General features: G+C 35.5%; 1 protein-coding gene across 1 annotated transcript in view; it reads left to right on the top strand.

The window, feature by feature from the left end:
• The first annotated feature begins 2,996 nt into the window (after window positions 1–2,996).
• HGF (hepatocyte growth factor) overlaps window positions 2,997–22,742 on the top strand; it is a 244,420-nt gene continuing 224,674 nt past the window's right edge. Inside the window, exon 1 of the mRNA XM_053716517.1 lies at window positions 2,997–3,113. Within this exon, the coding sequence (XP_053572492.1) occupies window positions 3,065–3,113 (49 nt within the window). The 5' untranslated portion in view covers window positions 2,997–3,064. The remainder of the gene's footprint in view (window positions 3,114–22,742) is intronic.

The raw sequence follows: 22,742 nt of genomic DNA on the forward strand, positions 1-22,742 counted from the left end.
TTGTGCATTTTCTGTGGATGTCTGTGAGGGTGTGTGCATATGTCTTTGAAATTTTTCTATGGGTGTCTCTGTTAGGGTGTTAATATGTTTGTCTTTGTGTATTTTCTCTGGATGCCTCTGTGAGGGTGGGTGTGTATGTCTGTGTTTTCTGTGGATGTCTCTGTGAGTGTGTGTGTGTATGTATGTATGTCTGTGTTTTCTGTGGATGTCTCTGTGAGGGTGTGTGTATTCTGTGGATGTCTCAGTGAGGATGTGTGTATGTACAATATGTATTTCTGTGTTTTATGTGGTTGTCTCTCTGTGTGTGTATGTCTTTGTGTGTTTTCTGTGGGTGTCTCTGTGTGTGTGTGTGTATGTCTTTGTGTGTTTTCTGAGGCTGTCTCTGTCGGTGTTTCCTTGGGTGTATGTGCAAGTTTGAGTTTGTGTGTGTATGTGTGTGTCCATTGTCTGTTCCTTTTTAGGACATTTTACCTTACTACTGATTATTCACATCTTTCTACAGACTTTGAGACTAATGAGACCTTTCCGGAAGTCACCTAATCCACCATTTAACCTTTAAATTATTGTTTAGACAGTTCAGGGCCCTTCTTTTCAGCCACTGCATGCTGTTGTCATTTAGTTGGCATCTTCCTTTACAAAAAGATAACCAGAACTCCATATTTTGTTTTCTAAATCTCCTTTTTTTTTTTTTACAAAACTGTAGTCTACCTCATTACTTGTCAGGTCAATGTAAACAAGTGTTGAGTGTGTTTCTTTGCATGTCTGCTAGAGTGTCTATATGTGAATCCTTATGTGTGAGTGTGTGTTTCAGTGTATGAGTGTGTCTGTGTGTCTGTATGTTACTACCTTTACAGCATTTCCAAGTTTAAATAGACACTTAAGAATAAAGTGCATATGCGTTTTAGTCTCTTGGTCAAAAATTGCACATGTCAAATGGGTGGGGGGGCCCTGATCAATGGTTAAGTCAGGGGCCCCAAAATTTCTAGTGGCTGCCCTGCTGGCAGTCCCTACTAGTTATGATTTAAGAGGAATACAACTGCCATCAGTTTGCTGGCCCAGACTGAGCATGGGGCATACAGGGCATTAACTTGTTGGTCCAAGGCTAGTTGCTAGGGCCTGTTGCCTTTGCTCCGTCCAGTCTCCAGCATTATTATTTGTGCATGATGCAGGGTCAGTCCTGTCCTGCCCTGCTTCTTACTATGGTGCTGTGTCTAAGCCAGGTCAGTGTGACTACAGAGGCTGATGAGCAATAAATGGTTATTCTTTATTTAAAAGTGAACTTCAATAGGGACAGTTTTTTCATTTTTATTTAATTTATTTTGTTTTACTATTTAATGGCAGACAAATTATAAAATACAGTGCCAGAAGGGTGATACAAACTTTAATTGTCATTATATTTGTCATGTTTGGGGTATGGTTAAATAACAGTAGCGGGGATTGGGCTGCTCAGCCTTAAAATGCAAAACCCTAGTTTTGGTCCCAATCCAGCCCTCTTAGTTTGCATGGTTTTTCACATATGTAGTGAACCATGCCTCTCAGCCATTGATTCCATCTGGTTTAATTCTGGAACAACAAAACCAGATGCTGGTGAAGACACAGGCCTGACCAGAAAAAAAAAAGGTTTGTTGTTTGTTATAGCTCATTAACACTTTTGCCCACCCAACCATACCAAGGCTTGGCAACCAAGCCCCAGGTAAACCTGACTCCACTTAGGTATCAGCCTAAATATATCCTAGACCAGCAAAACTCCACACTGATCCCATCCACCCACCCAGGCCTCTAACTGAGCCTCATAGACCTGACAGCTTAGCATTCAAAATTGGAATTGTGTGATTATGAATGTGCCAGTTTTTGATGTCTGATTCTCCGAGTATGTGTAACTATAGACATCCAAACAAGATACCCTTTCATTAGTAAACAATATTGGGTTACAGCCAACAGTGGTGAAATCTGATATGGGGCATTGTTTAATTAGACTTGAGCTATGTATACATTTATATATTAGGTCCTTGAATCTGCTCATAAGCATGCCACACTAAAATAAATTATAGCACAACACGATAAGACAGAGGTGACTCATATTTCACAGAAAACAATTTATTAGACATGTATGTTAACACTCTGTATACAAACATCCATGTATAGTAATGCATGAGTTTTTTTTAAATATAATAATAATAAGAACAAATAAGCGCCATTTAGAAGAACATGCATTAAAGAGAGAGGACATTCAAAATTAAACTTGAATGATTCAGATAGAGCATGTCATTTTAAGACACTTTTAAATTCACTTCTATTTTCAAATGTGCTTCGTTCTCTTGGTATCCCTTGTTGAAAATGATTACACACATATTCTACACTAGTGGGAGCTAAATGCTGATTGGTGTCTGCACACATTTGTCTCTTGTGATTGGCTAATTAGATGTGTTTAGGTAGCTACTAGTAGTGCAATGCTGTTCCCCCAGCAAAGGATAACAAGATAATGAATCAAATTTGATAACAAAAGTAATTTGGAAAATGGTATGTTCTATCTAAACCATTAAAGAAAAATTGTAGGGTTTCCTGTCCCTTTAAAGAAATTAGGAGTGTAAACTTATTACATATAACATAATAGATTTCTATTTTTTATTTATAATGTTCAGATTCACTTGCAGTTTGCTGTACATCAAACTACAATTATAACTTTATCTTTTACAAATTTCCACTGTGGCTGTAAAACAGTTTGTTGTTTTTCTTACCAAATATTCATACAGGAATTCAGAACTGTTTTTGTCTTGGCTTTGCATAAAGATGCAGTACCAGTCTTACTGCCTTTAGGTGCTGCTGCTGCTACTGAGCAAATATTCCCTCTATCTGTTGCATGCAAATCCCTCCAACAACTAACATTGCAACTTACAAAAGACTAAGAACTTTTAACCACTGCTCAAAAATGCTTGTATTGGGAAGGGAGGAGGAGCTTACCCACTGATGTCAGGAACTAAAAGCAGGAGCTGAAAAGCACATCTCTTTATTCATTGGTACAGAGCAGCCTGTTAAGGTCTATTTCATCTCAGCCAGCTTCAACATGTGGGCAGTAAAACTTCTACTGATGGTTCTTCTGATCAACGGTGCAGGTCAGTTTGTTTTATATCCTTCACAAAATAGCTTAAGATTTAGTAACTCTAAACACAAGGAAATTATTAAGCACTTAAGAATTTTACTGAGGTTTCAGATTTTGTAATAAATAATAATTGAATGATCTGGCTTTTTTTTATTAATAGTTTTTCTTTTGCAATTTATCATATGAACTCATTAACCCACAGGTGTTTTCAGTATTTATAGACTGCCTCAATCATTTTGCTCATTGGAAAAAAATAATAGTTTAATAGACTAGATTTTAAAACTTTTGATAGAATAAAATTATTTTTAAACAAAATGATATTTATTAATATTCATATTTAATTGTCATACTAATTGTATAACATTAATTAGTAATGTATGTTATGATATTTTTTTGCTGAAGCACAAATTCTTGCTCAAGAAATTACTTTATTTGTGATGCCTTTTTGAGATTAATCATCATTTTCTGCAGAAATTATAATAAACTGTGTGTCATATGAAAGAACACACTCAAGTGTGCAGTGTGTGTGCCTGTGTTAGTTATGTGGATCATTATTTCTTATAATGCCTTACAATATTTAATAGTTACTGACCTGTGTGTGTGGACCTGTAAATTATAATTTGTACTAAATTATAAACTTAGTACATCTCATCAACCTTTTATCTATACTAAATACACAATTATTTTATTACCACTAAATATGCTGCAATCTATTTGTTACAAATATTGAGTCATTCATTTCTACTAATTTAGACAGATTTTATTAAAATGTCAGGATGTTTAATAGTATCTATATTTTTTAATTATAAACATCTATCTGTATTGCTTCCACAGTTCTGTGAGAATTGTTAACAAACATCAAAAAGATAATGTTCAGAATTAATGTTACTTAGTATGTTAATTTGGAAACATTTTGTGCTATAGTTATCAAATTGTGTATTTGCTTACATTTCTATTTAAAAGCCTATAGAGGAGTGGAATGCAAATATATAAAAGGAAAATGCAAAACCTCTCATTTTATTTTTATGGTTTGCATATCACTGAAGGAGAATTTAATGTTAATGAAAAACGGAGGCTTTTGGTTTTAATTTACCTATAGATTTGCATTGTGAAAGGGGAAGATTTGCAATTTTAAATTCACTTTCAAAATATCTATTTGGTACAAATACATTAACTTCACTGAAAATGTTTTATAAACATTGATTTTTCTTTTCAGTTAAGATTTTGATAATAAGTATTATTATTATTAGTGGTAGTATTTAAAATAATACAGATTATTTTACAGCAGATATAATTTTTTTGTTATATGATATCAAAGTAATTCAATTTGTAAAGTTTTAGAATATATTACAAACTATTACTATTATACAATAAATATGAAGGCACAAAGGCAAGAGAGTACTGTTTAGTTGATTTTATTGGATAGGTAATATAAAAGGTAAAGCAATTGCATGATAATTTGTGTATAACCTCTTACCTTCAGAAATGATTACATTTTCTGTGCATTTTTTGTTTGAATTAGATGTAATTGAATAGATTTTTCAAATCTTTCTATGCCCCCCCCCCTGCTATCCTGTGTGTAAAAGTGTGACAGATCTTTATTATATATTATTTAGAATCATAATACAGATTCAAATTCTTTATATGGTCTTGCAATGTTACTATGTAAAGGTTGCTTATGCTAAATCCTTATTTATTATGTTAATGTCAAACACTAAATTATTCAAAAATTAGAATTAGGATCTGAACACATTAAGTTGTATAATTAGTAGCAAGAACAGGAACTTTGTAATTACTGTCTGTCATCATTTTGATAAAGTAATATTTATTCATGAAAATGTTAAAGTTATGTAAAATTCTAACAAATTGAATATTTTACCCTCTTGCTGGTAATTAGTATTGCTTGACATCCCCTTAAGTAAAAGCTGTTTGTGATTTATTTATTTTTTTATTTTTTTTAAGGCAGTTTGTGGCATTTCACAAAAATATTGTCTTCATGTGTTTTTTTTTTATTGTTTCAAGTCAGTCATGACTTTGGATTGACCAGCAGGGGAAATGTTAGCAAACCAAAGCTGTATGTAATCAGTGTATAAGTCCAAGAACACAGTATTTAAGCTGGCAGTTTGTTGTTAATTGGGAAAACCAAGAATAGGCATCATGCCAGTGGCTAAAGTCTGGACTGTCATATGTTGTTATCTGTTCTACATATGATCTGCAGATTTGCTATTAATAACTTTTTGGAGTGACTATAATATAGCTGAGGGCTATAAGAGCATTCCACATTGGAATAAGATCAGTTTGCAATAAAATTTAAATATTATTGTAAAGTGTTGCATGGAAAGGCAGAGTGCCAAAAGAGATTTGCACTTAAAGCATCAGGATTTATCTAGAAAATGAAAGAAGGAAATATAAGTTTTATGATATAGCTACACACAAACACACATAATGTGTGTTTGTATGCAGGTATACAATATATAGAGTATATATATATATATATATATATATATATATATATATATATATATATATATATATATATACTGTATATGTATAGTTATAGCTTTATTGTAATTTTTATTAATAATATAAAAGCCAAGAAATGTTTAATATCTTTAAATTTCCTGAAAGAGGTATTAAACACTTGTCAGCCACTTCCTTTAATCATTTGCATTCAGTTTCCATTAAAGTTATAGGAAACTAATACAAATTATTTATTAAGATTTACTCATTATGTCTAACAGTCTGCATGTTTAATAAGAATTAAAAAAAAAAAATTGTATACTAAGTTGTATTGCACAAATATTCAGAAGTTAAAGGGACATTTTACTGAGTATACACAACATACCACTGTCATTATGTTAGCAAAACTAAGATTGTTTTGCAGTTCCTTATCTGCTTCCTTCCTACTGAGGCGAAATAAGGACTGATATGTAGCAGGGTTAGACTTAAGATGCCTGCTTTGTGCACTTCCTGTTCTCAGATTTTGAACACTCTTAATTTTTAGAGTTAAGTTACAGGAAAAATGGGCAGGCAAAATAAATAGTTATATTATATCACAAAGCTCTTTTACTATACATTTTCTAACATTTTATATTAAAATCTTAAAGTGTTTATCTCCAAAAAATTGTTTAAATTTAAATTGGAACTGACATGGCAGTACTAGTTGTGCACGTGCTATTGATGTTTTTGGGTTGCCTTAATAAGGACACCTCCTACCATATAATTGGGGGAGGCAGGCATTCCTCTGCATTCTGAAATGAAAAGATTAAATTATTCAGCACGTGATCATGCTTTCAAAAAAATGAAAGCAAAAATATAAAATGTAATACATTTCAAAATCCCAATTTGTATATAAAACAAACAAAAAATACTACAATCTCTCTTTAAAGGGCCAGTAAACCTAGGAAATAATGTTATATAATTATGCACATAAAGCAGAATTATATAACATTAGCTTAGCTCCAGATTTAAAAAATAAATAGTTAAAAAGATATCGCGCAAAGAAAACAGAACACCGCTCTTGGCTCTACTGAGCGGGTCTGTTTTCTTCTGCTAAGCACATCACGGGCACGCTATCTATTCACAGCGAGCCCGATCGTGCCATTAAAATCAATGTAGCGCGTTATCGCTCTGGTCTGGTAGCGGGAGCGAGCTACATTGATTTTAATAGCGTGATCGGGCCGGCTGTGAATAGATAGCGTGCCCGTGATGCGCTTAGCAGAAGAAAACAGACCCACTCAGTAGAGCCAAGAGCGGTGTTCTGTTTTCTTTGCGTGATATCTTTTTCACTATTCACTTTTTAAATATGGAGCTAAGCTAATGTTATATAATTCTGCACTATGTGCAGAATTATATAACATTATTTCCTAGGTTTACTGGCCCTTTAATGGATAGAAGATTAAAGGAAATTTTAGCAAGTGTTTCTCCCCCCCCAAAAAATAAAAAATAAAAAAAATAACGTTGATTAGAGTCTTGGTGGATGTCCTTTATCCTTGAATGTGTGAATATTTGATGGGCAAACAGCTAGTTACTAGTTGCAGAGTATAAACGCTAATTGCTTGTGTCTTAAATTTGGGGGAAAAGGTTTTGTTTTCTTGTGTCAATTGAGCATTATTCAAACATTTTGTAATAGTAAAATAGTGACAATAAAATGATCATATAAACCAAACCACCCAAAGACCAATTAGTGCATTTAATAGAGGTCTTGGTGTGTATTCAGAGGGACAGTCTACTTGATTTTTTTTATTGTTTAAAAAGATAGATAACGCCTTTATTAACAATACCACAATGCACAACCACCATTGTTATATTAATAAACTTAAAGGGACACTGAACCCAAGTTTGGTTCTTTCGTGATTCAGATAGAGCATGCCATTTTAAGCAACTTTCTAATTTACTCCTATTATCAGATTTTCTTCATTCTCTTGGTATTTTTAATGGAAAAGTAAGAATGTAAGTTTAGATGCCGGCCCATTTTTGGTGAACAACCTGGGTTGTTCTTGCTGATTAATGGATAAATTCACCCACCAATAAACAAGTACTGTCCATTCTCCTGAACCAAAAAAATGGCTTAGATGCCTTCTTTTTCAAATAAAGATAGCAAAAGAACGAAGAAAAATTGATAATAGGAGTAAATTAGAAAGTTGCTTAAAATTGCTTGCTCTATCTGATTCACAAATGAAAACATTTGGGTTCAGTGTCCCTTTAATAACCTCAAAATCTCTGCTAGTTTCTAAGCCCTTGCAGCCAGCCTCTTATTTCAGTGCTATTTGTTAGCTTTTCACAGCCAGACAGCGCTAGTTAATTTGTACCATATAGATAACATTGTGCTTCATGTCCATGGAGTTACCTATGAGTCAGCACTGATTGGCTAAAATGCAAGTCTGTTAAAAGATTTGAGATAAGGGGGCAGTCTGCAAAAGCATAGATACAAGGTAATCACAGAGGTAAAAAATATATTAATATAATAGTGATGGGTATGAAAAACTGGGGAATGAGTAATAAAGGGATTATCTATATTTTTAAACAGTAACAATTTTTAAGAAGACTGTCCCTTTAAATGATAAAGAATCATATTACCCTTAAACTGCATAACTTAAAATTGATGGTGCATAGGGTGCCTATTTGTTAAAAGCTGAATAGAAAATAGAGTAGGATCATCTCTTCCTGAAAAATGAAGATATTTTACCTCAAGATTTCTTCTTAAGTAGATAGAATTTTAGAAGGATTTAAGTATCGTGCCAGCTTGTCCTGGAGCGAGCAGAGCATCGTGCAACTTACATGCGCTGGCTCAATTACTTTATTTTCTTCCACAGGTCACGGAATGTATTTTCTACCAAGATCATAGTGAACTCCTGCGAGAATCTCCCGGAACTTTATCTGTAAATCCTGATGGCTGACATTGGTGTGCAAAGGCACGGTTTTGTTCTTTTGTTTTAGCCAAGGAACATCCTGTGTTGTAATACACTTCTGCAGCCTCTGGAGACCACTCCCAATGCCGTTCTCTTGATATTGGGCTAGATTACGAGTGGAGCGTAAAATTGCACATGCAAATGTGAGCTGGAATTTCAAGTTGAGAGCAATTTGAATGTGACCTCGTGTTCGCATTGCATGGAAGCTTTGTGCTCACGAGAGCACGCCTCCATAGGCTTTAATGGGAGCCTCGATCTGATGCTGACAGAAATGGCACATAACCTAGAGAAGCAAAGGGGACAAGTCGCACAACTATGGGCAGTAACGTTTAAATGTATATATACACATATTGAGTATATGCACATATTAACACATAAATATATATGTATATAAGCAAATAAATATATATGTATATGAATATATACACATATTGAGTATATGCATATATTAACACATAAATATATATGTATATGAATATATACACATATTGAGTATATGCACATATTAACACATACATATATATGTATATATGCAAATAGATATATATTTACAGTGATAAAACAGTCCCCATAGACCACAATGTAAAGGCATTTTCCACCCCACACTCCCTCACTTTAACCTATTATAACTACTTTGTGAATTGTGCAGTTATTTTAAAAAATAAAAATAAAGCTGCTACAATTTTTCATTTTAATAAAGGAACCTTACACTTTATTTTGGGGGCAATTATGAGACTTTTTTTTATTAACCACAGATCTGATCTCTGGTTAATGAATTTGAGTGCAAAGTGCTACCGGAACCTTGCGGCAGCATTAACTAGCCACTTGTAATGGCTGGTTATTTAACGTGTACCCATAAACAAATTTGCCCGTTTAAAGGTGCACGTTAAATTAGCACTCCACTTGTAATCTGGCCCATTATGTGATAGTTTTTTTTTCTTTGCTGAAGAAAAGATAACTCCCTACTCATTAAAGGGACATGAAAAGAAAAAAAAAAACCATACAATTAAAAAAAAAAAAAAAAAAATCTTATTTTTACTATATTATAAAATTTAGTTCTTTCCTTGGTATCCTATGTTAAAATGTGTCTCCTTTCCATGTGATCATACTTAGCTAGGATCAGGAGCATGCATCAGACACGAGCGTTATATGACAGTAATGTTTGCAACAATCTTTGTAACAATTGTATACATATATGGGAAAATTTATGACGCTGCATTTGGGGTTATTGACATGCCTTGCTCTTGTGCAATTGGTTGTGCAGGAAAGGGGGCAGTTCAATTTCGCCACACTTGCCAATAGTGTTCAAGACACATGCACGCTACTGAGGCTACCTCAGTATGCTCTCATGGAAATTAGCTAAAAGTGGAGTGCAATCAGACAAACAGCAAATACAAGCAAATTCATGAACAGCCTTTAAAAAGGGCTAGTGTCTATCTAAGGGTCCAATTATCTAACATTTGCAAGTTCAAGCGTGAAGAACCACGCCAACACTCACAGGGGCTGCTTTCAAGGAATTCTCTAAGAAAAGGGGGAGTTGCAAGATGCCTCCAATAGAAAGTAATTGGGTTTGCTGGAAAACAAAACTTTGCTGAGCAGATCTGTTAGCAGGGAGCTCTGCAGGGGCAGATATATAGAAAATGCACCAACATGTGCATGTAGTTTTATTACAATATGAAATTAACCTTTTCCAGAAAATTAATTACTATGTGTTTTTATTTCAATAACTCATTCATTTGTTTCATACAATTTTTAAATTATGATTTTTTGTGAGCCCTGTTGTAATGAATGAATGTCCTTCACATGCTTAAGTGCAGAGAACACCCCTTTACAAGATATGTGTTTATGAGATACAGTACTGTACAAGGAAAACTGTAGAAAATTTCACCAGGGGTTTTATATTACTGGTGAGATTTATTTCAGAATCTTGCTAGCCCAGAAACCTTTAGATAAAGTGCCCTCTCTTCCATCCCCCAACGGGAGGCTTAGGTCTTCAGATGGCTCTTGTTTACATAGCTTTTCTAAATTCATTACTAAATTGTACTAAAATATTTAGTATAGGTGGAAGTTTTAAAAGGAAAAGCAGCTAGTTTGTGACAAAAAAGTGAGCTGAACTATTTGTAAACAACTTAATACACTCTAGCAAGTAAAATGGATAATTGGGAAAACATTGAAGGGAATAATGTTTACAGTACACTGATCAGGAGGTAATAGGAGAAACTAGAAACTTTTTACATTGAAGGATATGTCTAAATCATGAAATTTTGACCTCCATATTTATTTAAAGGGACAGTGTTCACCAATTTTCATATAACTGCATGTAATATAAATTGCAAATTACTATAAAGATTAATATGCACAGATACTGATATTAAAACCCAGTGTAAAACCATTTAAAAATGTACTTAGAAGCTCCCAGTTTAGCACTGTTGAAAAGGTTAGCTGGAACACCCACTGCAAGTGGTTCTATAGCAAAAGAAGCAGACCCTCTCCGCCTCCCCCTTCCTCTACATATCAAAAGATTCTTTACACAAACAGGAGCAAACTTTAGTAGGTATACATCAGTATTCTCCTAAAACTTTGGGCTTGGTTAGGAGTCTGAAAACCAGCGCAAAATTATTTAAAAATAAGCAAAACTATACATTGTTACGAAATCACACCCAGATGGACTAATCTTGTGTATAATGTCCCTTTAATAATTTGCAGAATTTCTGACAAATATTAAAGGGTCACAAAACAAAAAAAAAAAAAATTATAATTCAGATAGAGCATGATATTTTAAATAATATTCTATTTTACTTTTATGATCTAATTTGCTTTGTTCTTTTGGTATCCTTTGTTAAAAATCATACCTAGGTAGCCTCAGATGCCTCAGCTGCTGATTGGTGGCTGCACAGATATGCCTCTTGTCATGGGTTTACCAGATATGTTCAGCTAGAGCCCAGTAGTGCATTGCTGCTCCATCAAAAAAGGATACGAAGAGAATGAAGCACATTTGAAATTGTGTTTAATATTGTATTCTCTATCTGAATCATGAAATATTTTTTGTGGTTTTGTGACCCTTTAATATTTGTCTGAAATTCTGAAAATCATTTCATGTCTCTTGAAATATCACTTTTCTTTTTGTTTAAATATTTCTGTGTTCATTTAAATTATATAGAAATTACTTCAGTGATATAAAACTAAAAACGTAATATAATTAGATAAGTAATAATGATCTGATCATTTCATTAGCACACATACTATTTAATAAAATAGTTAAAAATATGTTACAATTATTGCTTCCCACCCCAAGTGTATATGCTATGAAATAAATTAATAATAATAAATAAATAAATAAATAATTAAATAAATAAATAATAGACTTATGTGGTGATGAAATAGGGATGCAAATATTGCTAAGATAATTGTTTAAAAATAATTAGTTGACATTTTCTTTAGTCATTGTGGTAAGGTTTTAGCTCATTGGAAATGAGATGAAGATGAATGAATCATGTTGATGCGTCAAGATATTTTTTTTTTGGCATGAATACATAGCTGTGTGGTTAGTTGTGTAGTTTTTTTTATATGTTATATTAGTTTAGGTACTGAAAAGTAACATAGAGGAATCAGTATAGTCATACACAGAATTTTAGTAATCTTAACCCCTTGAGTGCTAACAACGGCTCTGAGCCATCGCAGAGTCTCCCACCCTGGTGCTAATGACGGCTCAGAGCCGTCGCTAGCACTCTCCTACCTTGAGGGAGATCTGGGGGCTCCTACCCAGGCGATCGGGCCTGCATAGTGACAGGCATCACCGGGGCTTCACGTTATGTGCGGTGACGTCACCATGCAACTTTATTTATATACCCAGCGCTACGGAATTTGGCGGCGCTATACAAATAAATGATAATAATAATAATACTTAACAATGTTAAGTATAGGAGTAGGGGGCATGCTGCTTAGAAGCCTGTATCTCAGGCATCTAAGCAGCTACAGACCCCCAAAATCCACCGTTGGAAAGGTCCCCTTACTTTTCCAACAGTGTAACTCTTAGGGATCTGGAAAAAAAAAAGTTGAAAATTTAAAAAAAAAAAAAAAAAAAGCTTAGCACCCAGGTGGTAAAGTGCTAAGCACTCAAAGGGTTACAAATAAAGCTACTAAAATACAAACTCAGAAGGCTGTGCATGGACAACCAATGGAATGCAGATTTGTGCAGTGATCTATATTGTAGTGAATGCACAATGTATACAAATATTAACCAGTAAATATAAACATGTGGGCAGTGGTCCATTGGTGTTTTCTGTATGGAGTCACACTGGGCAAGCATAGGTGTGAGTGGGACACTGTGCCCTAAGTGGGGTGAGTTTTGTGTGTTGTGAGGGGGGCTAGACAGTTCCTGGAAACCAGGGCAGACATTTTAACCTGTGACGAATCATGTCATTAGTATGTATGAGAAATTAAATAAAAACATGCTTTTTAGAGATAAAATATAAATCAAACTGAGTCATTTTGCATGTCTTATGAATTGGCATCAGACAGCTTTGTAAAGTAACATAGAAAAACAAAACAAACAGGACAATTTCATCCAAAGAATGAGATAAATATTGTGAGACTCACCCATTAGAGATAAAAGAACATTATTATTATCATTTATTTGTATAGTGCGACAACATTCCGTAGCGCTGGGTACAGAGATAGAGGTATACAATGACAAGGGTTTGTTATAAGATACAAAATCATAGCAGACTTAAAAATCTAGTACAGAAGAGGGCCCATCTAGAAAGAGCTTACAATTTACAGATTGAGGGTGCAGAGATATAAGGTTTGGGGTAGCTTGTCACATGGATTGTAGTTGCAGCAGTGAGTCAAAGCAGTTCATGATTTATTTTGGGTAGCATCAAAAATAGAGGAGAGATGGTAAGCTTCTCTGAATAGGTGGGTTTTCAAAGAGCGTCTGAAGCTGTACAAGGTTGGAGGCAGTCTAATGACGCTGGGAAGAGTTCTAGAGGACAGGAGCAGCAAGTTAGAAATCTTGGAGGTGGGAGAGTGATGTAGAGGTAATATGAGTGAAGATATGTAGGTAAGAAGTTTATCAAAGAGGATGAGTCTGGGAGTATTTGGAGATGAGATAGGAAATATAGTTGGGAGTGAGGTTGTTGAGTGCTTTATAGGTTAGCATTAATATGTGTATGGTAAGCCAGAGACTAGAAGAGGGCAACAGCTGATATGGATAGGCGATCAAGGTGGGTGAGTCTAGCTGAAGCATTCATAATAGATTGGAGGGAGAGAGGTAGTATTTGGGAAGGACATTTAGAAGTAGATTGTAGTAATCAATGCATAAAAAAAATAGAAAATTAATTATTATTTTTGTAGTTTCTTGAGAAAGGAAAGGTTGAATTTTTAAAATGTTGCATAGTTGTGTACAACAAAATTTGGTGAGTGCTTGTATACGTAGAATGAATGTGAGTTCAGAGTTAAATATGACTAGGCTGACCATACGTCCCATTTTGAAAGGGAAAGTACCTTTATTTTATGCTGCTGCCCCTGTCCCATTGTTTTTTTAATAATTTACATTTTGTCCCGTTTTTGAGTCTATGCGATTGCAGCCAACACCAGTTTCATTTTTTAGCACACACCACTACTAAAAAAATGTTAGTCCCCACCGGCAGGGAGGGCAGTTTGTTTTTCACTGCAGGGTTGGGATTGGGTGGCTGTGTCCATATGATCCACACCGCGTTTATGCTGCCCGCACTTCAAATTAGGGGCGTGATAGAAAGTGACAGGTCAGTCGAGAGCTGTCAGACTGAGCTGAGGAGAGAGACTTCGAGACGAGGTCACAAGAGGGAAAATAGTTAGAACTACTAACTAACCGCCAAGCAAGGTCTTCTAGGAGTAAGGAGTCAGACTAGATCTGTCATCGATCTAAAGATCATCTGGCTCTGCCATCATCAATTCTGACCATCAGAGAGATAATTCAATAGATCAACTTCTGCAAGAGATGTGCGCGGTAAGAGTCTGACCTGTGTGCCTGTCAATCAATTTAACATTATAAAATGATGCTGCTGCAGTGCAACAGGATGCTAATTATAAAATCTACAACTACTATTATACGAATTAATCCAGATCTTCCAAACACCTGTTCAGAGGCTACACTTTTACCCTGCCTTTACCAAAAATCAGTTAATATTTTGGGGGAATTTGCCTTGACAACATAGAGGATAATTTGGAAACATTGAGTTAGCTAAAGGCCATGTGAGTAAAAAATATACACATTTCAAATTTAGATCATGGGACATTGTGAAAACACTGGGGATTGGTATTTAGACGTTATGGTGAAAACTCACTTTTTTAAAGCATGTTTGTGTTTGGCAAATGTAAAATTGTATGATAAATTTGAATACTTTATGATAGTGGAGATAGTGAGACCAATAACAGAAGAATAATTGTTGGCTCAATAGTTTATATTCATGTCAAAGTTAACTTTTGTTAAAATCATACTTTTTTTCCTATGAATAATGAATATTAACCCCGTCCCGTTTTTGTCATCTCAATGTCCCGTTTTTGTCCCAAGGAAATATGGTCAGCCTAAGTATGACCCAAAAACAGCAGACTTCGGGTGAGATGTTAAGAACAGTGTCTCCAATTGTAAGAGAAATGTTAGGTGTTGGATGTCTCGAAGATCGGGGAATAAGAGGCAGCTCAGTTTTACAGATTGAGCTGGAGGTAGTGCGAGAATATCCAAGAGAAAATTGCATAGAGACAGTTGGTAATCTTGTTGAGTAAATTAGGAGCAATATTAGGAGGGGAAAGATAGATTTGGGTATCATCAGTGTATAAGTGGTACTGGAACCCAAAATATTATATTTTTCAAAGGCAGGATGTATAGACGGAAAAAAAATCGGGATACAAGATAGAGCTTTGTGAGAGATGCAAAGGATCAGAGGATATACTGTTAAAGGAAACTGTAAACAAGCGGTTAGAGAAATATGAAGCAAACCAGGAGAGGGCTGTGTAGGATTTTTAAAAGGAGAGGATGGTCAACTGTGCCAAAAGCAGCAGATACTTCCAAAATAATTAATAAAGAGTAGTTTCCCTTTGCTTTAGCTGATAGCATTTGTTACTTTAGTGAGAGTGGTTTCTGTTGAGTGTTTAGGGCAGAAACCAGTAAGAATATAGTTGATATAAATTGATCAATTATAGACCGGTCATTGCAATAATTTGGAGGCATAGGAAAGTAAAGAGACAGGCTGATAGTTAGAAGGTATGCACAGGTCAAATGAGGTTTTTTTTAGGATTGGTGTAATTGACGCATGCTTGAATGTAACAGGAAATGTGCTAGTGGTACAAGTCTGGTTTAAAAGGTTATTTAGGGCAGGGGATAGAGAAGCTGCGAGAGAGTGGGAAGAAGTTGTGAAAGAATAGAGTGGGCAGGTTGTGAGATTAGCAGAAGATAGGTATATGAAGATGCTTCCTCTTTTAAAGGAGGAAAGTAGCAGAGAGTTCTATTAATAGAGGGGGTGGGTAGGAGGGGTGGGTTTAAGGGTTTGAGGGAGACATTACTTTTCTAATTGTGTTGATTTTATTTTGAAGTTATCAGCAATAATCTGAGCAGATTCTACATTCTGTAGACCATCCCTTGTTTATGACCTGGAATAAACTTACAAATTCACTAGTGGCTGGAAACAGAATTAATGCAGGTTCTCCTCTGTTCACTCAGTTGATTTTTTTAATTATTATTTTTTATTATTGAAATCATACATTAATGAATATAGTTATCTCATTGATAATATTATTTACTTTTATGGCTATCAAACACAAAATAATAATAATTTTCTTATAAATGTCCAGTGACAGAGTCTGATTTGGGTAAGGTCAGCAGGTACCCTGTATCAGCTGTTCTCATCTCTAGAGGGCTCATATGAGTCGTGGTTACCTTGTCTGTCCACCTTTCAGAAGTCCCCAAAGCACATATTATTAATTCCACATTTTTATGGGTCCAAAAAACTATGGTTTACATTCTCAGTTATTTATTTTTATTTATTTTTTTGCTATGGGCCACAAAACTAGTGCAGAGGGCCGTAAGTTGGCCATCTGTGTCTTAGGCCATAGGGTGACTGTATCATAAAAAACATTAATACACTATTGTACATAACAAAGCAGAAAAACTAAAAGACTAAATGTAAATCGTACATATGTTAAAAATGATATATCTTAATAAAGTATGGACAAGGTTATTATCGTAAGATAACAATATAATGGGAATTGAACTTATATATTTTTTTTTCTGTGAGTAAAAAAGCCAAGAAACTAATGTCTCATAGAAATTCTACAAGTAAATCTCTATTTTCAAATAATGTTGTTAGAAAAAGAACATATATAGGAAATACTAAGAACTGCATAACCCTCAAGATTTATGAAAACAATATTAAATAAATGTATGGATAATGCTAAATATCCTCAGGGAGCTAAGATCTAAGAAGATGTTTTTCATAAACCACCATTCCCTCATCAAAGGATAATACTACTTCGACAAATGCTGCCTTATTTATTTTGGGACAAGTGCTTTAAGGGGCTACAAGATATTTAGCCTAAAGTTCTAACCTTATATAAGATACTCCGGTTTCTTTACGAAGCAGTGCAGGCATTGTTTGTATCAGATGTTACCTACTCTACACAAGTAATCAAGCTGTATTTACAATTTAGATCTCTCACAAGCTTTCTAGGTGGGCAGCCTAAGAAGTAATGTTTTTCATGATAAAAACACGTCAGTATCGTAGGCAAGGTCACAGTAAAATTAAAACAAGTTGTATTCCGCATGTTTGTGCTGATACGCCAAGAGCTTTAATGTGCTCATGTGAAAATATAAACAACAGATTGACTATTTATTTTCATAAATCAAAACCAGTTCAAATCAAGCGTAATAGATGTCAGAAAATGTAAATCACCCTAAGGAAAGTCTAGGCATTGTTTGATTTATGGAATGTTTTCATGACTGATTTTTTTTTGGTTACTAAATAACTGTATATATATATACACCTGCACTTGGTATGAAGCTTCTTTATAATGTATGAAATAAAACGGATCCTTCAAACATTAAATCAGATTTGTCACCTTCAGCTTTCCTACCACTGGTTGTTATATATGGAAATATGAACAGGTTTCTTCAAACAAAATAATCAGTAGGCAAAAGAAACTAAATATTGTTCCATATTGCCTCGTGATGAAGAGTGAATTTACTTACCTTAGATGCATTTCAATTTGAAATAGAAGCATTTTTGCATCATACTTCCATTAGCAAAAATGCTTCTAGTAAAAGTTATAACTGTGCCCTTGCACCAGTATTTAAGCACCATGCATGTTCATAGAGTTGGTTGTGGTGTGTATTGCTTTTAAAGGGACAGTTTACCCAATATGACAATCATTTTTAAAATATTTAGATTCATTAATTACATAGGCTATTGCTGGTACAACAGCAAACTTACACCTAGATTACAAGTTTTGCATTAGGGGCTATGTGGTGCTAACGAGCAGTTTATGCTCACCGCTCACTTACAGACAGCGCTGGTATTACGGGTTTTTACAACTCAGACATGAAGTGAGCATTGAGCAAAATTTTGATCCTTACCGCACTCCAATACCAGCGCTGCTTACGTTAGCGGTGAGCTGGTGTAACGTGCTTGTGCACGATTTCCCCATAGGAATCAACGGGGAGAGCCGGCTGAAAAAAAGTCTAACACCTGCAAAAAAGCAGCGTAAAACTCCTTAACGCAGCCCCATTGATTCCTATGGGGAAATAAAAGTTATGTCTACACCTAACATCCTAACATGAACCCCGAGTCTAAACACCCCTAATCTTACACTTATTAACCCTAATTTGCCGCTCTGGACACCGCCGCCACCTACATTATACTTATGAACCCCTAATCTGCTGCCCCCAACATCGCAGACACCTACATTATATTTATTAACCCCTAATCTGCCGCCCCCAATGTCGCCGCCACCTACCTACATTTATTAACCCCTAATCTGCTGCCCCCAACGTTGCCGCCACTATAATAAACATATTAACCCCTAAACCGCTGCACTCCAGCTTTGCAAACATTAGTTAAATATTATTAACCCCTAATCAGCTGGCCCTAACATCGACGCCACCTATCTACATTTATTAACCCCTAATCTGCCGCCCCCAATGTCACCGCCACTATATTAAAGTTATTAACCCCTAAACCTAAGTCTAACCCTAAACCTAACACCCCCTAACTTAAATATAATTAAAAGAAATCTAAATAAAATTACTATAATTAACTAAATTATTCCTATTTCAAACTAAATACTTACCTGTAAAATAAACCCTAAGCTAGCTACAATATAACTAAATAATTTTCAAGACATCCAACGCGGAGCATCCTCTTCTGACGATGGCTAAGACTGAATGAAGGTTCCTTTAAATGACGTCATCCAAGATGGCGTCCCTTCAATTCCTACCTACATTTATTAACCCCTAATCTGCTGCCCCCAACGTTGCCACCACTATAATAAACATATTAACCCCTAAACCGCTGCACTCCCGCTTTGCAAACATTAGTTAAATATTATTAACCCCTAATCAGCTGGCCCTAACATCGACGCCACCTATCTACATTTATTAACCCCTAATCTGCCGCCCCCAATGTCACCGCCACTATATTAAAGTTATTAACCCCTAAACCTAAGTCTAACCCTAAACCTAAGACCCCCTAACTTAAATATAATTAAAAGAAATCTAAATAAAATTACTATAATTAACTAAATTATTCCTATTTCAAACTAAATACTTACCTGTAAAATAAACCCTAAGCTAGCTACAATATAACTAATAGTTACATTGTAGCTAGCTTAGGGTTTATTTTTATTTTACAGGCAAGTTTGTATTTATTTTAATAAGGTACAATAGTTATTAAATAGTTATTAATTATTTAATAACCATCTAGCTAAAATAAATACAAAAGTACCTGTAAAATAAAACCAAACCTAAGTTACAATTACACCTAACACTACACTACAATTAAATTATTTCCCTAAATTAAATACAATTAAATACAATTAAATTAAATTATCTAAAGTACAAAAACAAACACTAAATTACAGAAAATAATTTTCAAGACATCCAACGCGGAGCATCCTCTTCTGACGATGGCTAAGACTGAATGAAGGTTCCTTTAAATGACGTCATCCAAGATGGCGTCCCTTCAATTCCGATTGGCTGATAGAATTATATCAGCCAATCGGAATTAAGGTAGAAAAAATCCTATTGGCTGATGCAATCAGCTAATAGGATTGAACTTCAATCCTATTGGCTGATCCAATCAGCCAATAGTATTGAGCTCGCATTCTATTGGCTGTTCCAATCAGCCAATAGAATGCAAGCTCAATCCTATTGGCTGATTGCACCAGCCAATAGGATTTTTTCTACCTTAATTCCGATTGGCTGATAGAATTCTCTCAGCCAATTGGAATTGAAGGGACCCCTTCTTGGATGACGTCATTTAAAGGAACCTTCATTCAGTCTTAGCCGTCGTCAGAAGAGGATGCTCCACGTCGGATGTCTTGAAGATGGACCCGCTCAGCGCCGGATGGATGAAGACTTCTACCTGTCTGGAGGACCACTTCGCCCGGCTTGGATGAAGACTTCTCCCAGCTTCATTGAGGACTTCGGCCCAGTTGGATGAAGACTTCTCCCGGTAAGGTTTTTTTAAGGGGGTATTGGATGAGTTTTAGAGTAGGGTTGGTTGTGTGGGTGGTGAGTTTTAATGTTGGGGGGGATTTGTACTTTTTTTACAGGTAAAAGAGCTGATTAAGGGCTATTTGTAAGTTTAGTGTAGGGTAGGGCTTTTTTATTTTGGGGGGGGCTATTTTATTTTGTTAGGGGGATTAGATTAGGTGTAATTAGTTTATAAATCTTGTAATTTGTTTATTATTTTCTGTAATTTAGTGTTATTTTTGTACTTTAGATAATTTAATTTAATTGTATTTAATTGTATTTAATTTAGGGAAATAATTTAATTGAAGTGTAGTGTTAGGTGTAATTGTAATTTAGGTTAGGTTTTATTTTACAGGTACTTTTGTATTTATTTTAACTAGGTAGTTATTAAATAGTTAATAACTATTTAATAACTATTGTACCTAGTTAAAATAAATACAAACTTGCCTGTAAAATAAAAATAAACCCTAAGCTAAGAGTATTTTGACTAAAGGAGGAATCTTTGGCTGATTACCCAGAATGAGATTGCAACAAAAGTAACTATCTCATAGAGGCCTATTTATTAATGGTCTGTCGGACCTGATCCGGCAGTGCGGATCAGGTCCGACAGACCTCGCTGAATGCGGAGAGCAATACGCTCTCCGTATTCAGCATTGCACCAGCAGCTCTTGTGAGCTGCTGGTGCAATGCCACCCTCTGCAGATTTGCGGCCAGTTGGCCGCCAGCAGGGGGGATGTCAATCAAGCCGATCAGGTTGAATTGTGGGGATCTCTTTCCGCCTGCTCAGAGCAGGCAGACAGGGTTATGGATCAGCAGTCTTTTGACACGGGCCCTCAAGCTCCATTCGGAGCTTGATAAATGGGCCTCTGAGTCTCTGCAGCATGCTACAATACTAATAGGATCTTTAGCTGACTGCAGCAATTGAGGTTGCAACAAAAGTAAAAAAAGAAAAATTTGGATTGCCTTTGTAGAGGGTTAATTTAATTTTTTGATTTGCCCCTATAAAGGGACATGAAACCCAGTTTTTTTTTTTTTTACTAAAGGAGGAATCTTTGGCTGATTGCCCAGAATGAGATTGCAACAAAAGTATCTCATAGAGGCCTATTTATTAAAGGTCTGTCGAACCTGATCCGAGAGTGTGGATCAGGTCCGACAGACCTCGCTGAATGCGGAGAGCAATACGCTCTCCGTATTCAGCATTACACCAGTTGCCTTTGTAGAGGGTTAATTTAATTTTTTGATTTACCCATATAAAGGGACATGAAACCCAATGTTTTATTTCATGATTCAGACAGAGCATGCAAATTTAAACAGCCTTCCAATATACTTCTTTTATCTAATCTGCTTCATTCTCTTGGAAATCTCTACACTACAGCTAAAATTGTTTTATATATTCTCCGGTACTTTGGGAAAAAAATTCTCTAAAATTTCAAATACTGACAGGGTTTAAATGTTATTATTATTATTATTATTATTATTATTATTATTATTATCAGGTATTTGTAGAGCCCGAACAGATTCCACAGCACTATAAACATAGGTGGTATACAAGGTAACATTTATAGGGGGCCAAATGGGTAGAGGTCCCTGCCAAAAGTTGCACTGTTTTAATTGGCTGTATGCAGGTGATCTACAAACAGCTGGGCTCATATGCTTACAGTACATGCTAAGGGGTTCAAGGGGATAGCAATGGAGTTAGGAAAGGTTAGTGTAAGTTGTATGCCTCCCTGAATAGTACAGTCTTTAGGGAGCACTTGAAGCTTTCAAAACTAGGGGAGAGTCTTGTGGAGCAAAGCAGAGTGTTCCACAAGATGAGAGCCAGTCTGGAGGAGTCGTGTAAATGGGAATGTGAGGAGGTGACAAGAGAGGAGGAGAGTAGGAGGTCCTGGTCAGAGTGCAGGAGCCGGGAGGGAGAGTATCTGGAGACAAGGTCTGAGATGTAGGGGGGAACAGTGCAGGGTAAGAAATATGAGCCTGGCAGAAGCATTTATTATGGATTGTAAAGGAGCTAGGGAGACCAGAGAGGATGGAGTTGCAGTAATTGAGGCGGGAAAGGATGAGATCATGGATTAGAATCTTAGCTGTGTCTTGTGAAAGGAAATGTCTAATTTTAGAGATGTTTTTAAGCTGGAACCGGCAGGCTTTAGCCAAGGACTGAATGTGAGGAGTGAAAGAAAGATCTGAGTCAAGTGTGACCCCAAGACATCGAGCATGTGGGGTAGGGGTAATGATTTTTGAAGAAGGGGGAAAATAAGGAGCTCAGTTTTAGAGAGATTTAGCTTAAGGTAGTGAGAAGACATCCAAGATAAGATATGAGAAAGACAGTTAGTGACACAGGTTTGCAAGGAAGAAGATAGGTCTGGTGCAGAGAGGTAGATTTAGGTGTCATCGGCATACAAATGGTATTAAAACCCAAGGGACTTTATTAAGGAACCTAAAGATTATGTGTAGATTTAGAAGAGAAGGGGACCCAGGACAGAGCCTTGCGGTACCCAACAGAAAGTGGTAA

Source organism: Bombina bombina, chromosome 6 (assembly GCF_027579735.1).
Source record: "Bombina bombina isolate aBomBom1 chromosome 6, aBomBom1.pri, whole genome shotgun sequence".
In the NCBI taxonomy this organism is placed as follows: domain Eukaryota; kingdom Metazoa; phylum Chordata; class Amphibia; order Anura; family Bombinatoridae; genus Bombina; species Bombina bombina.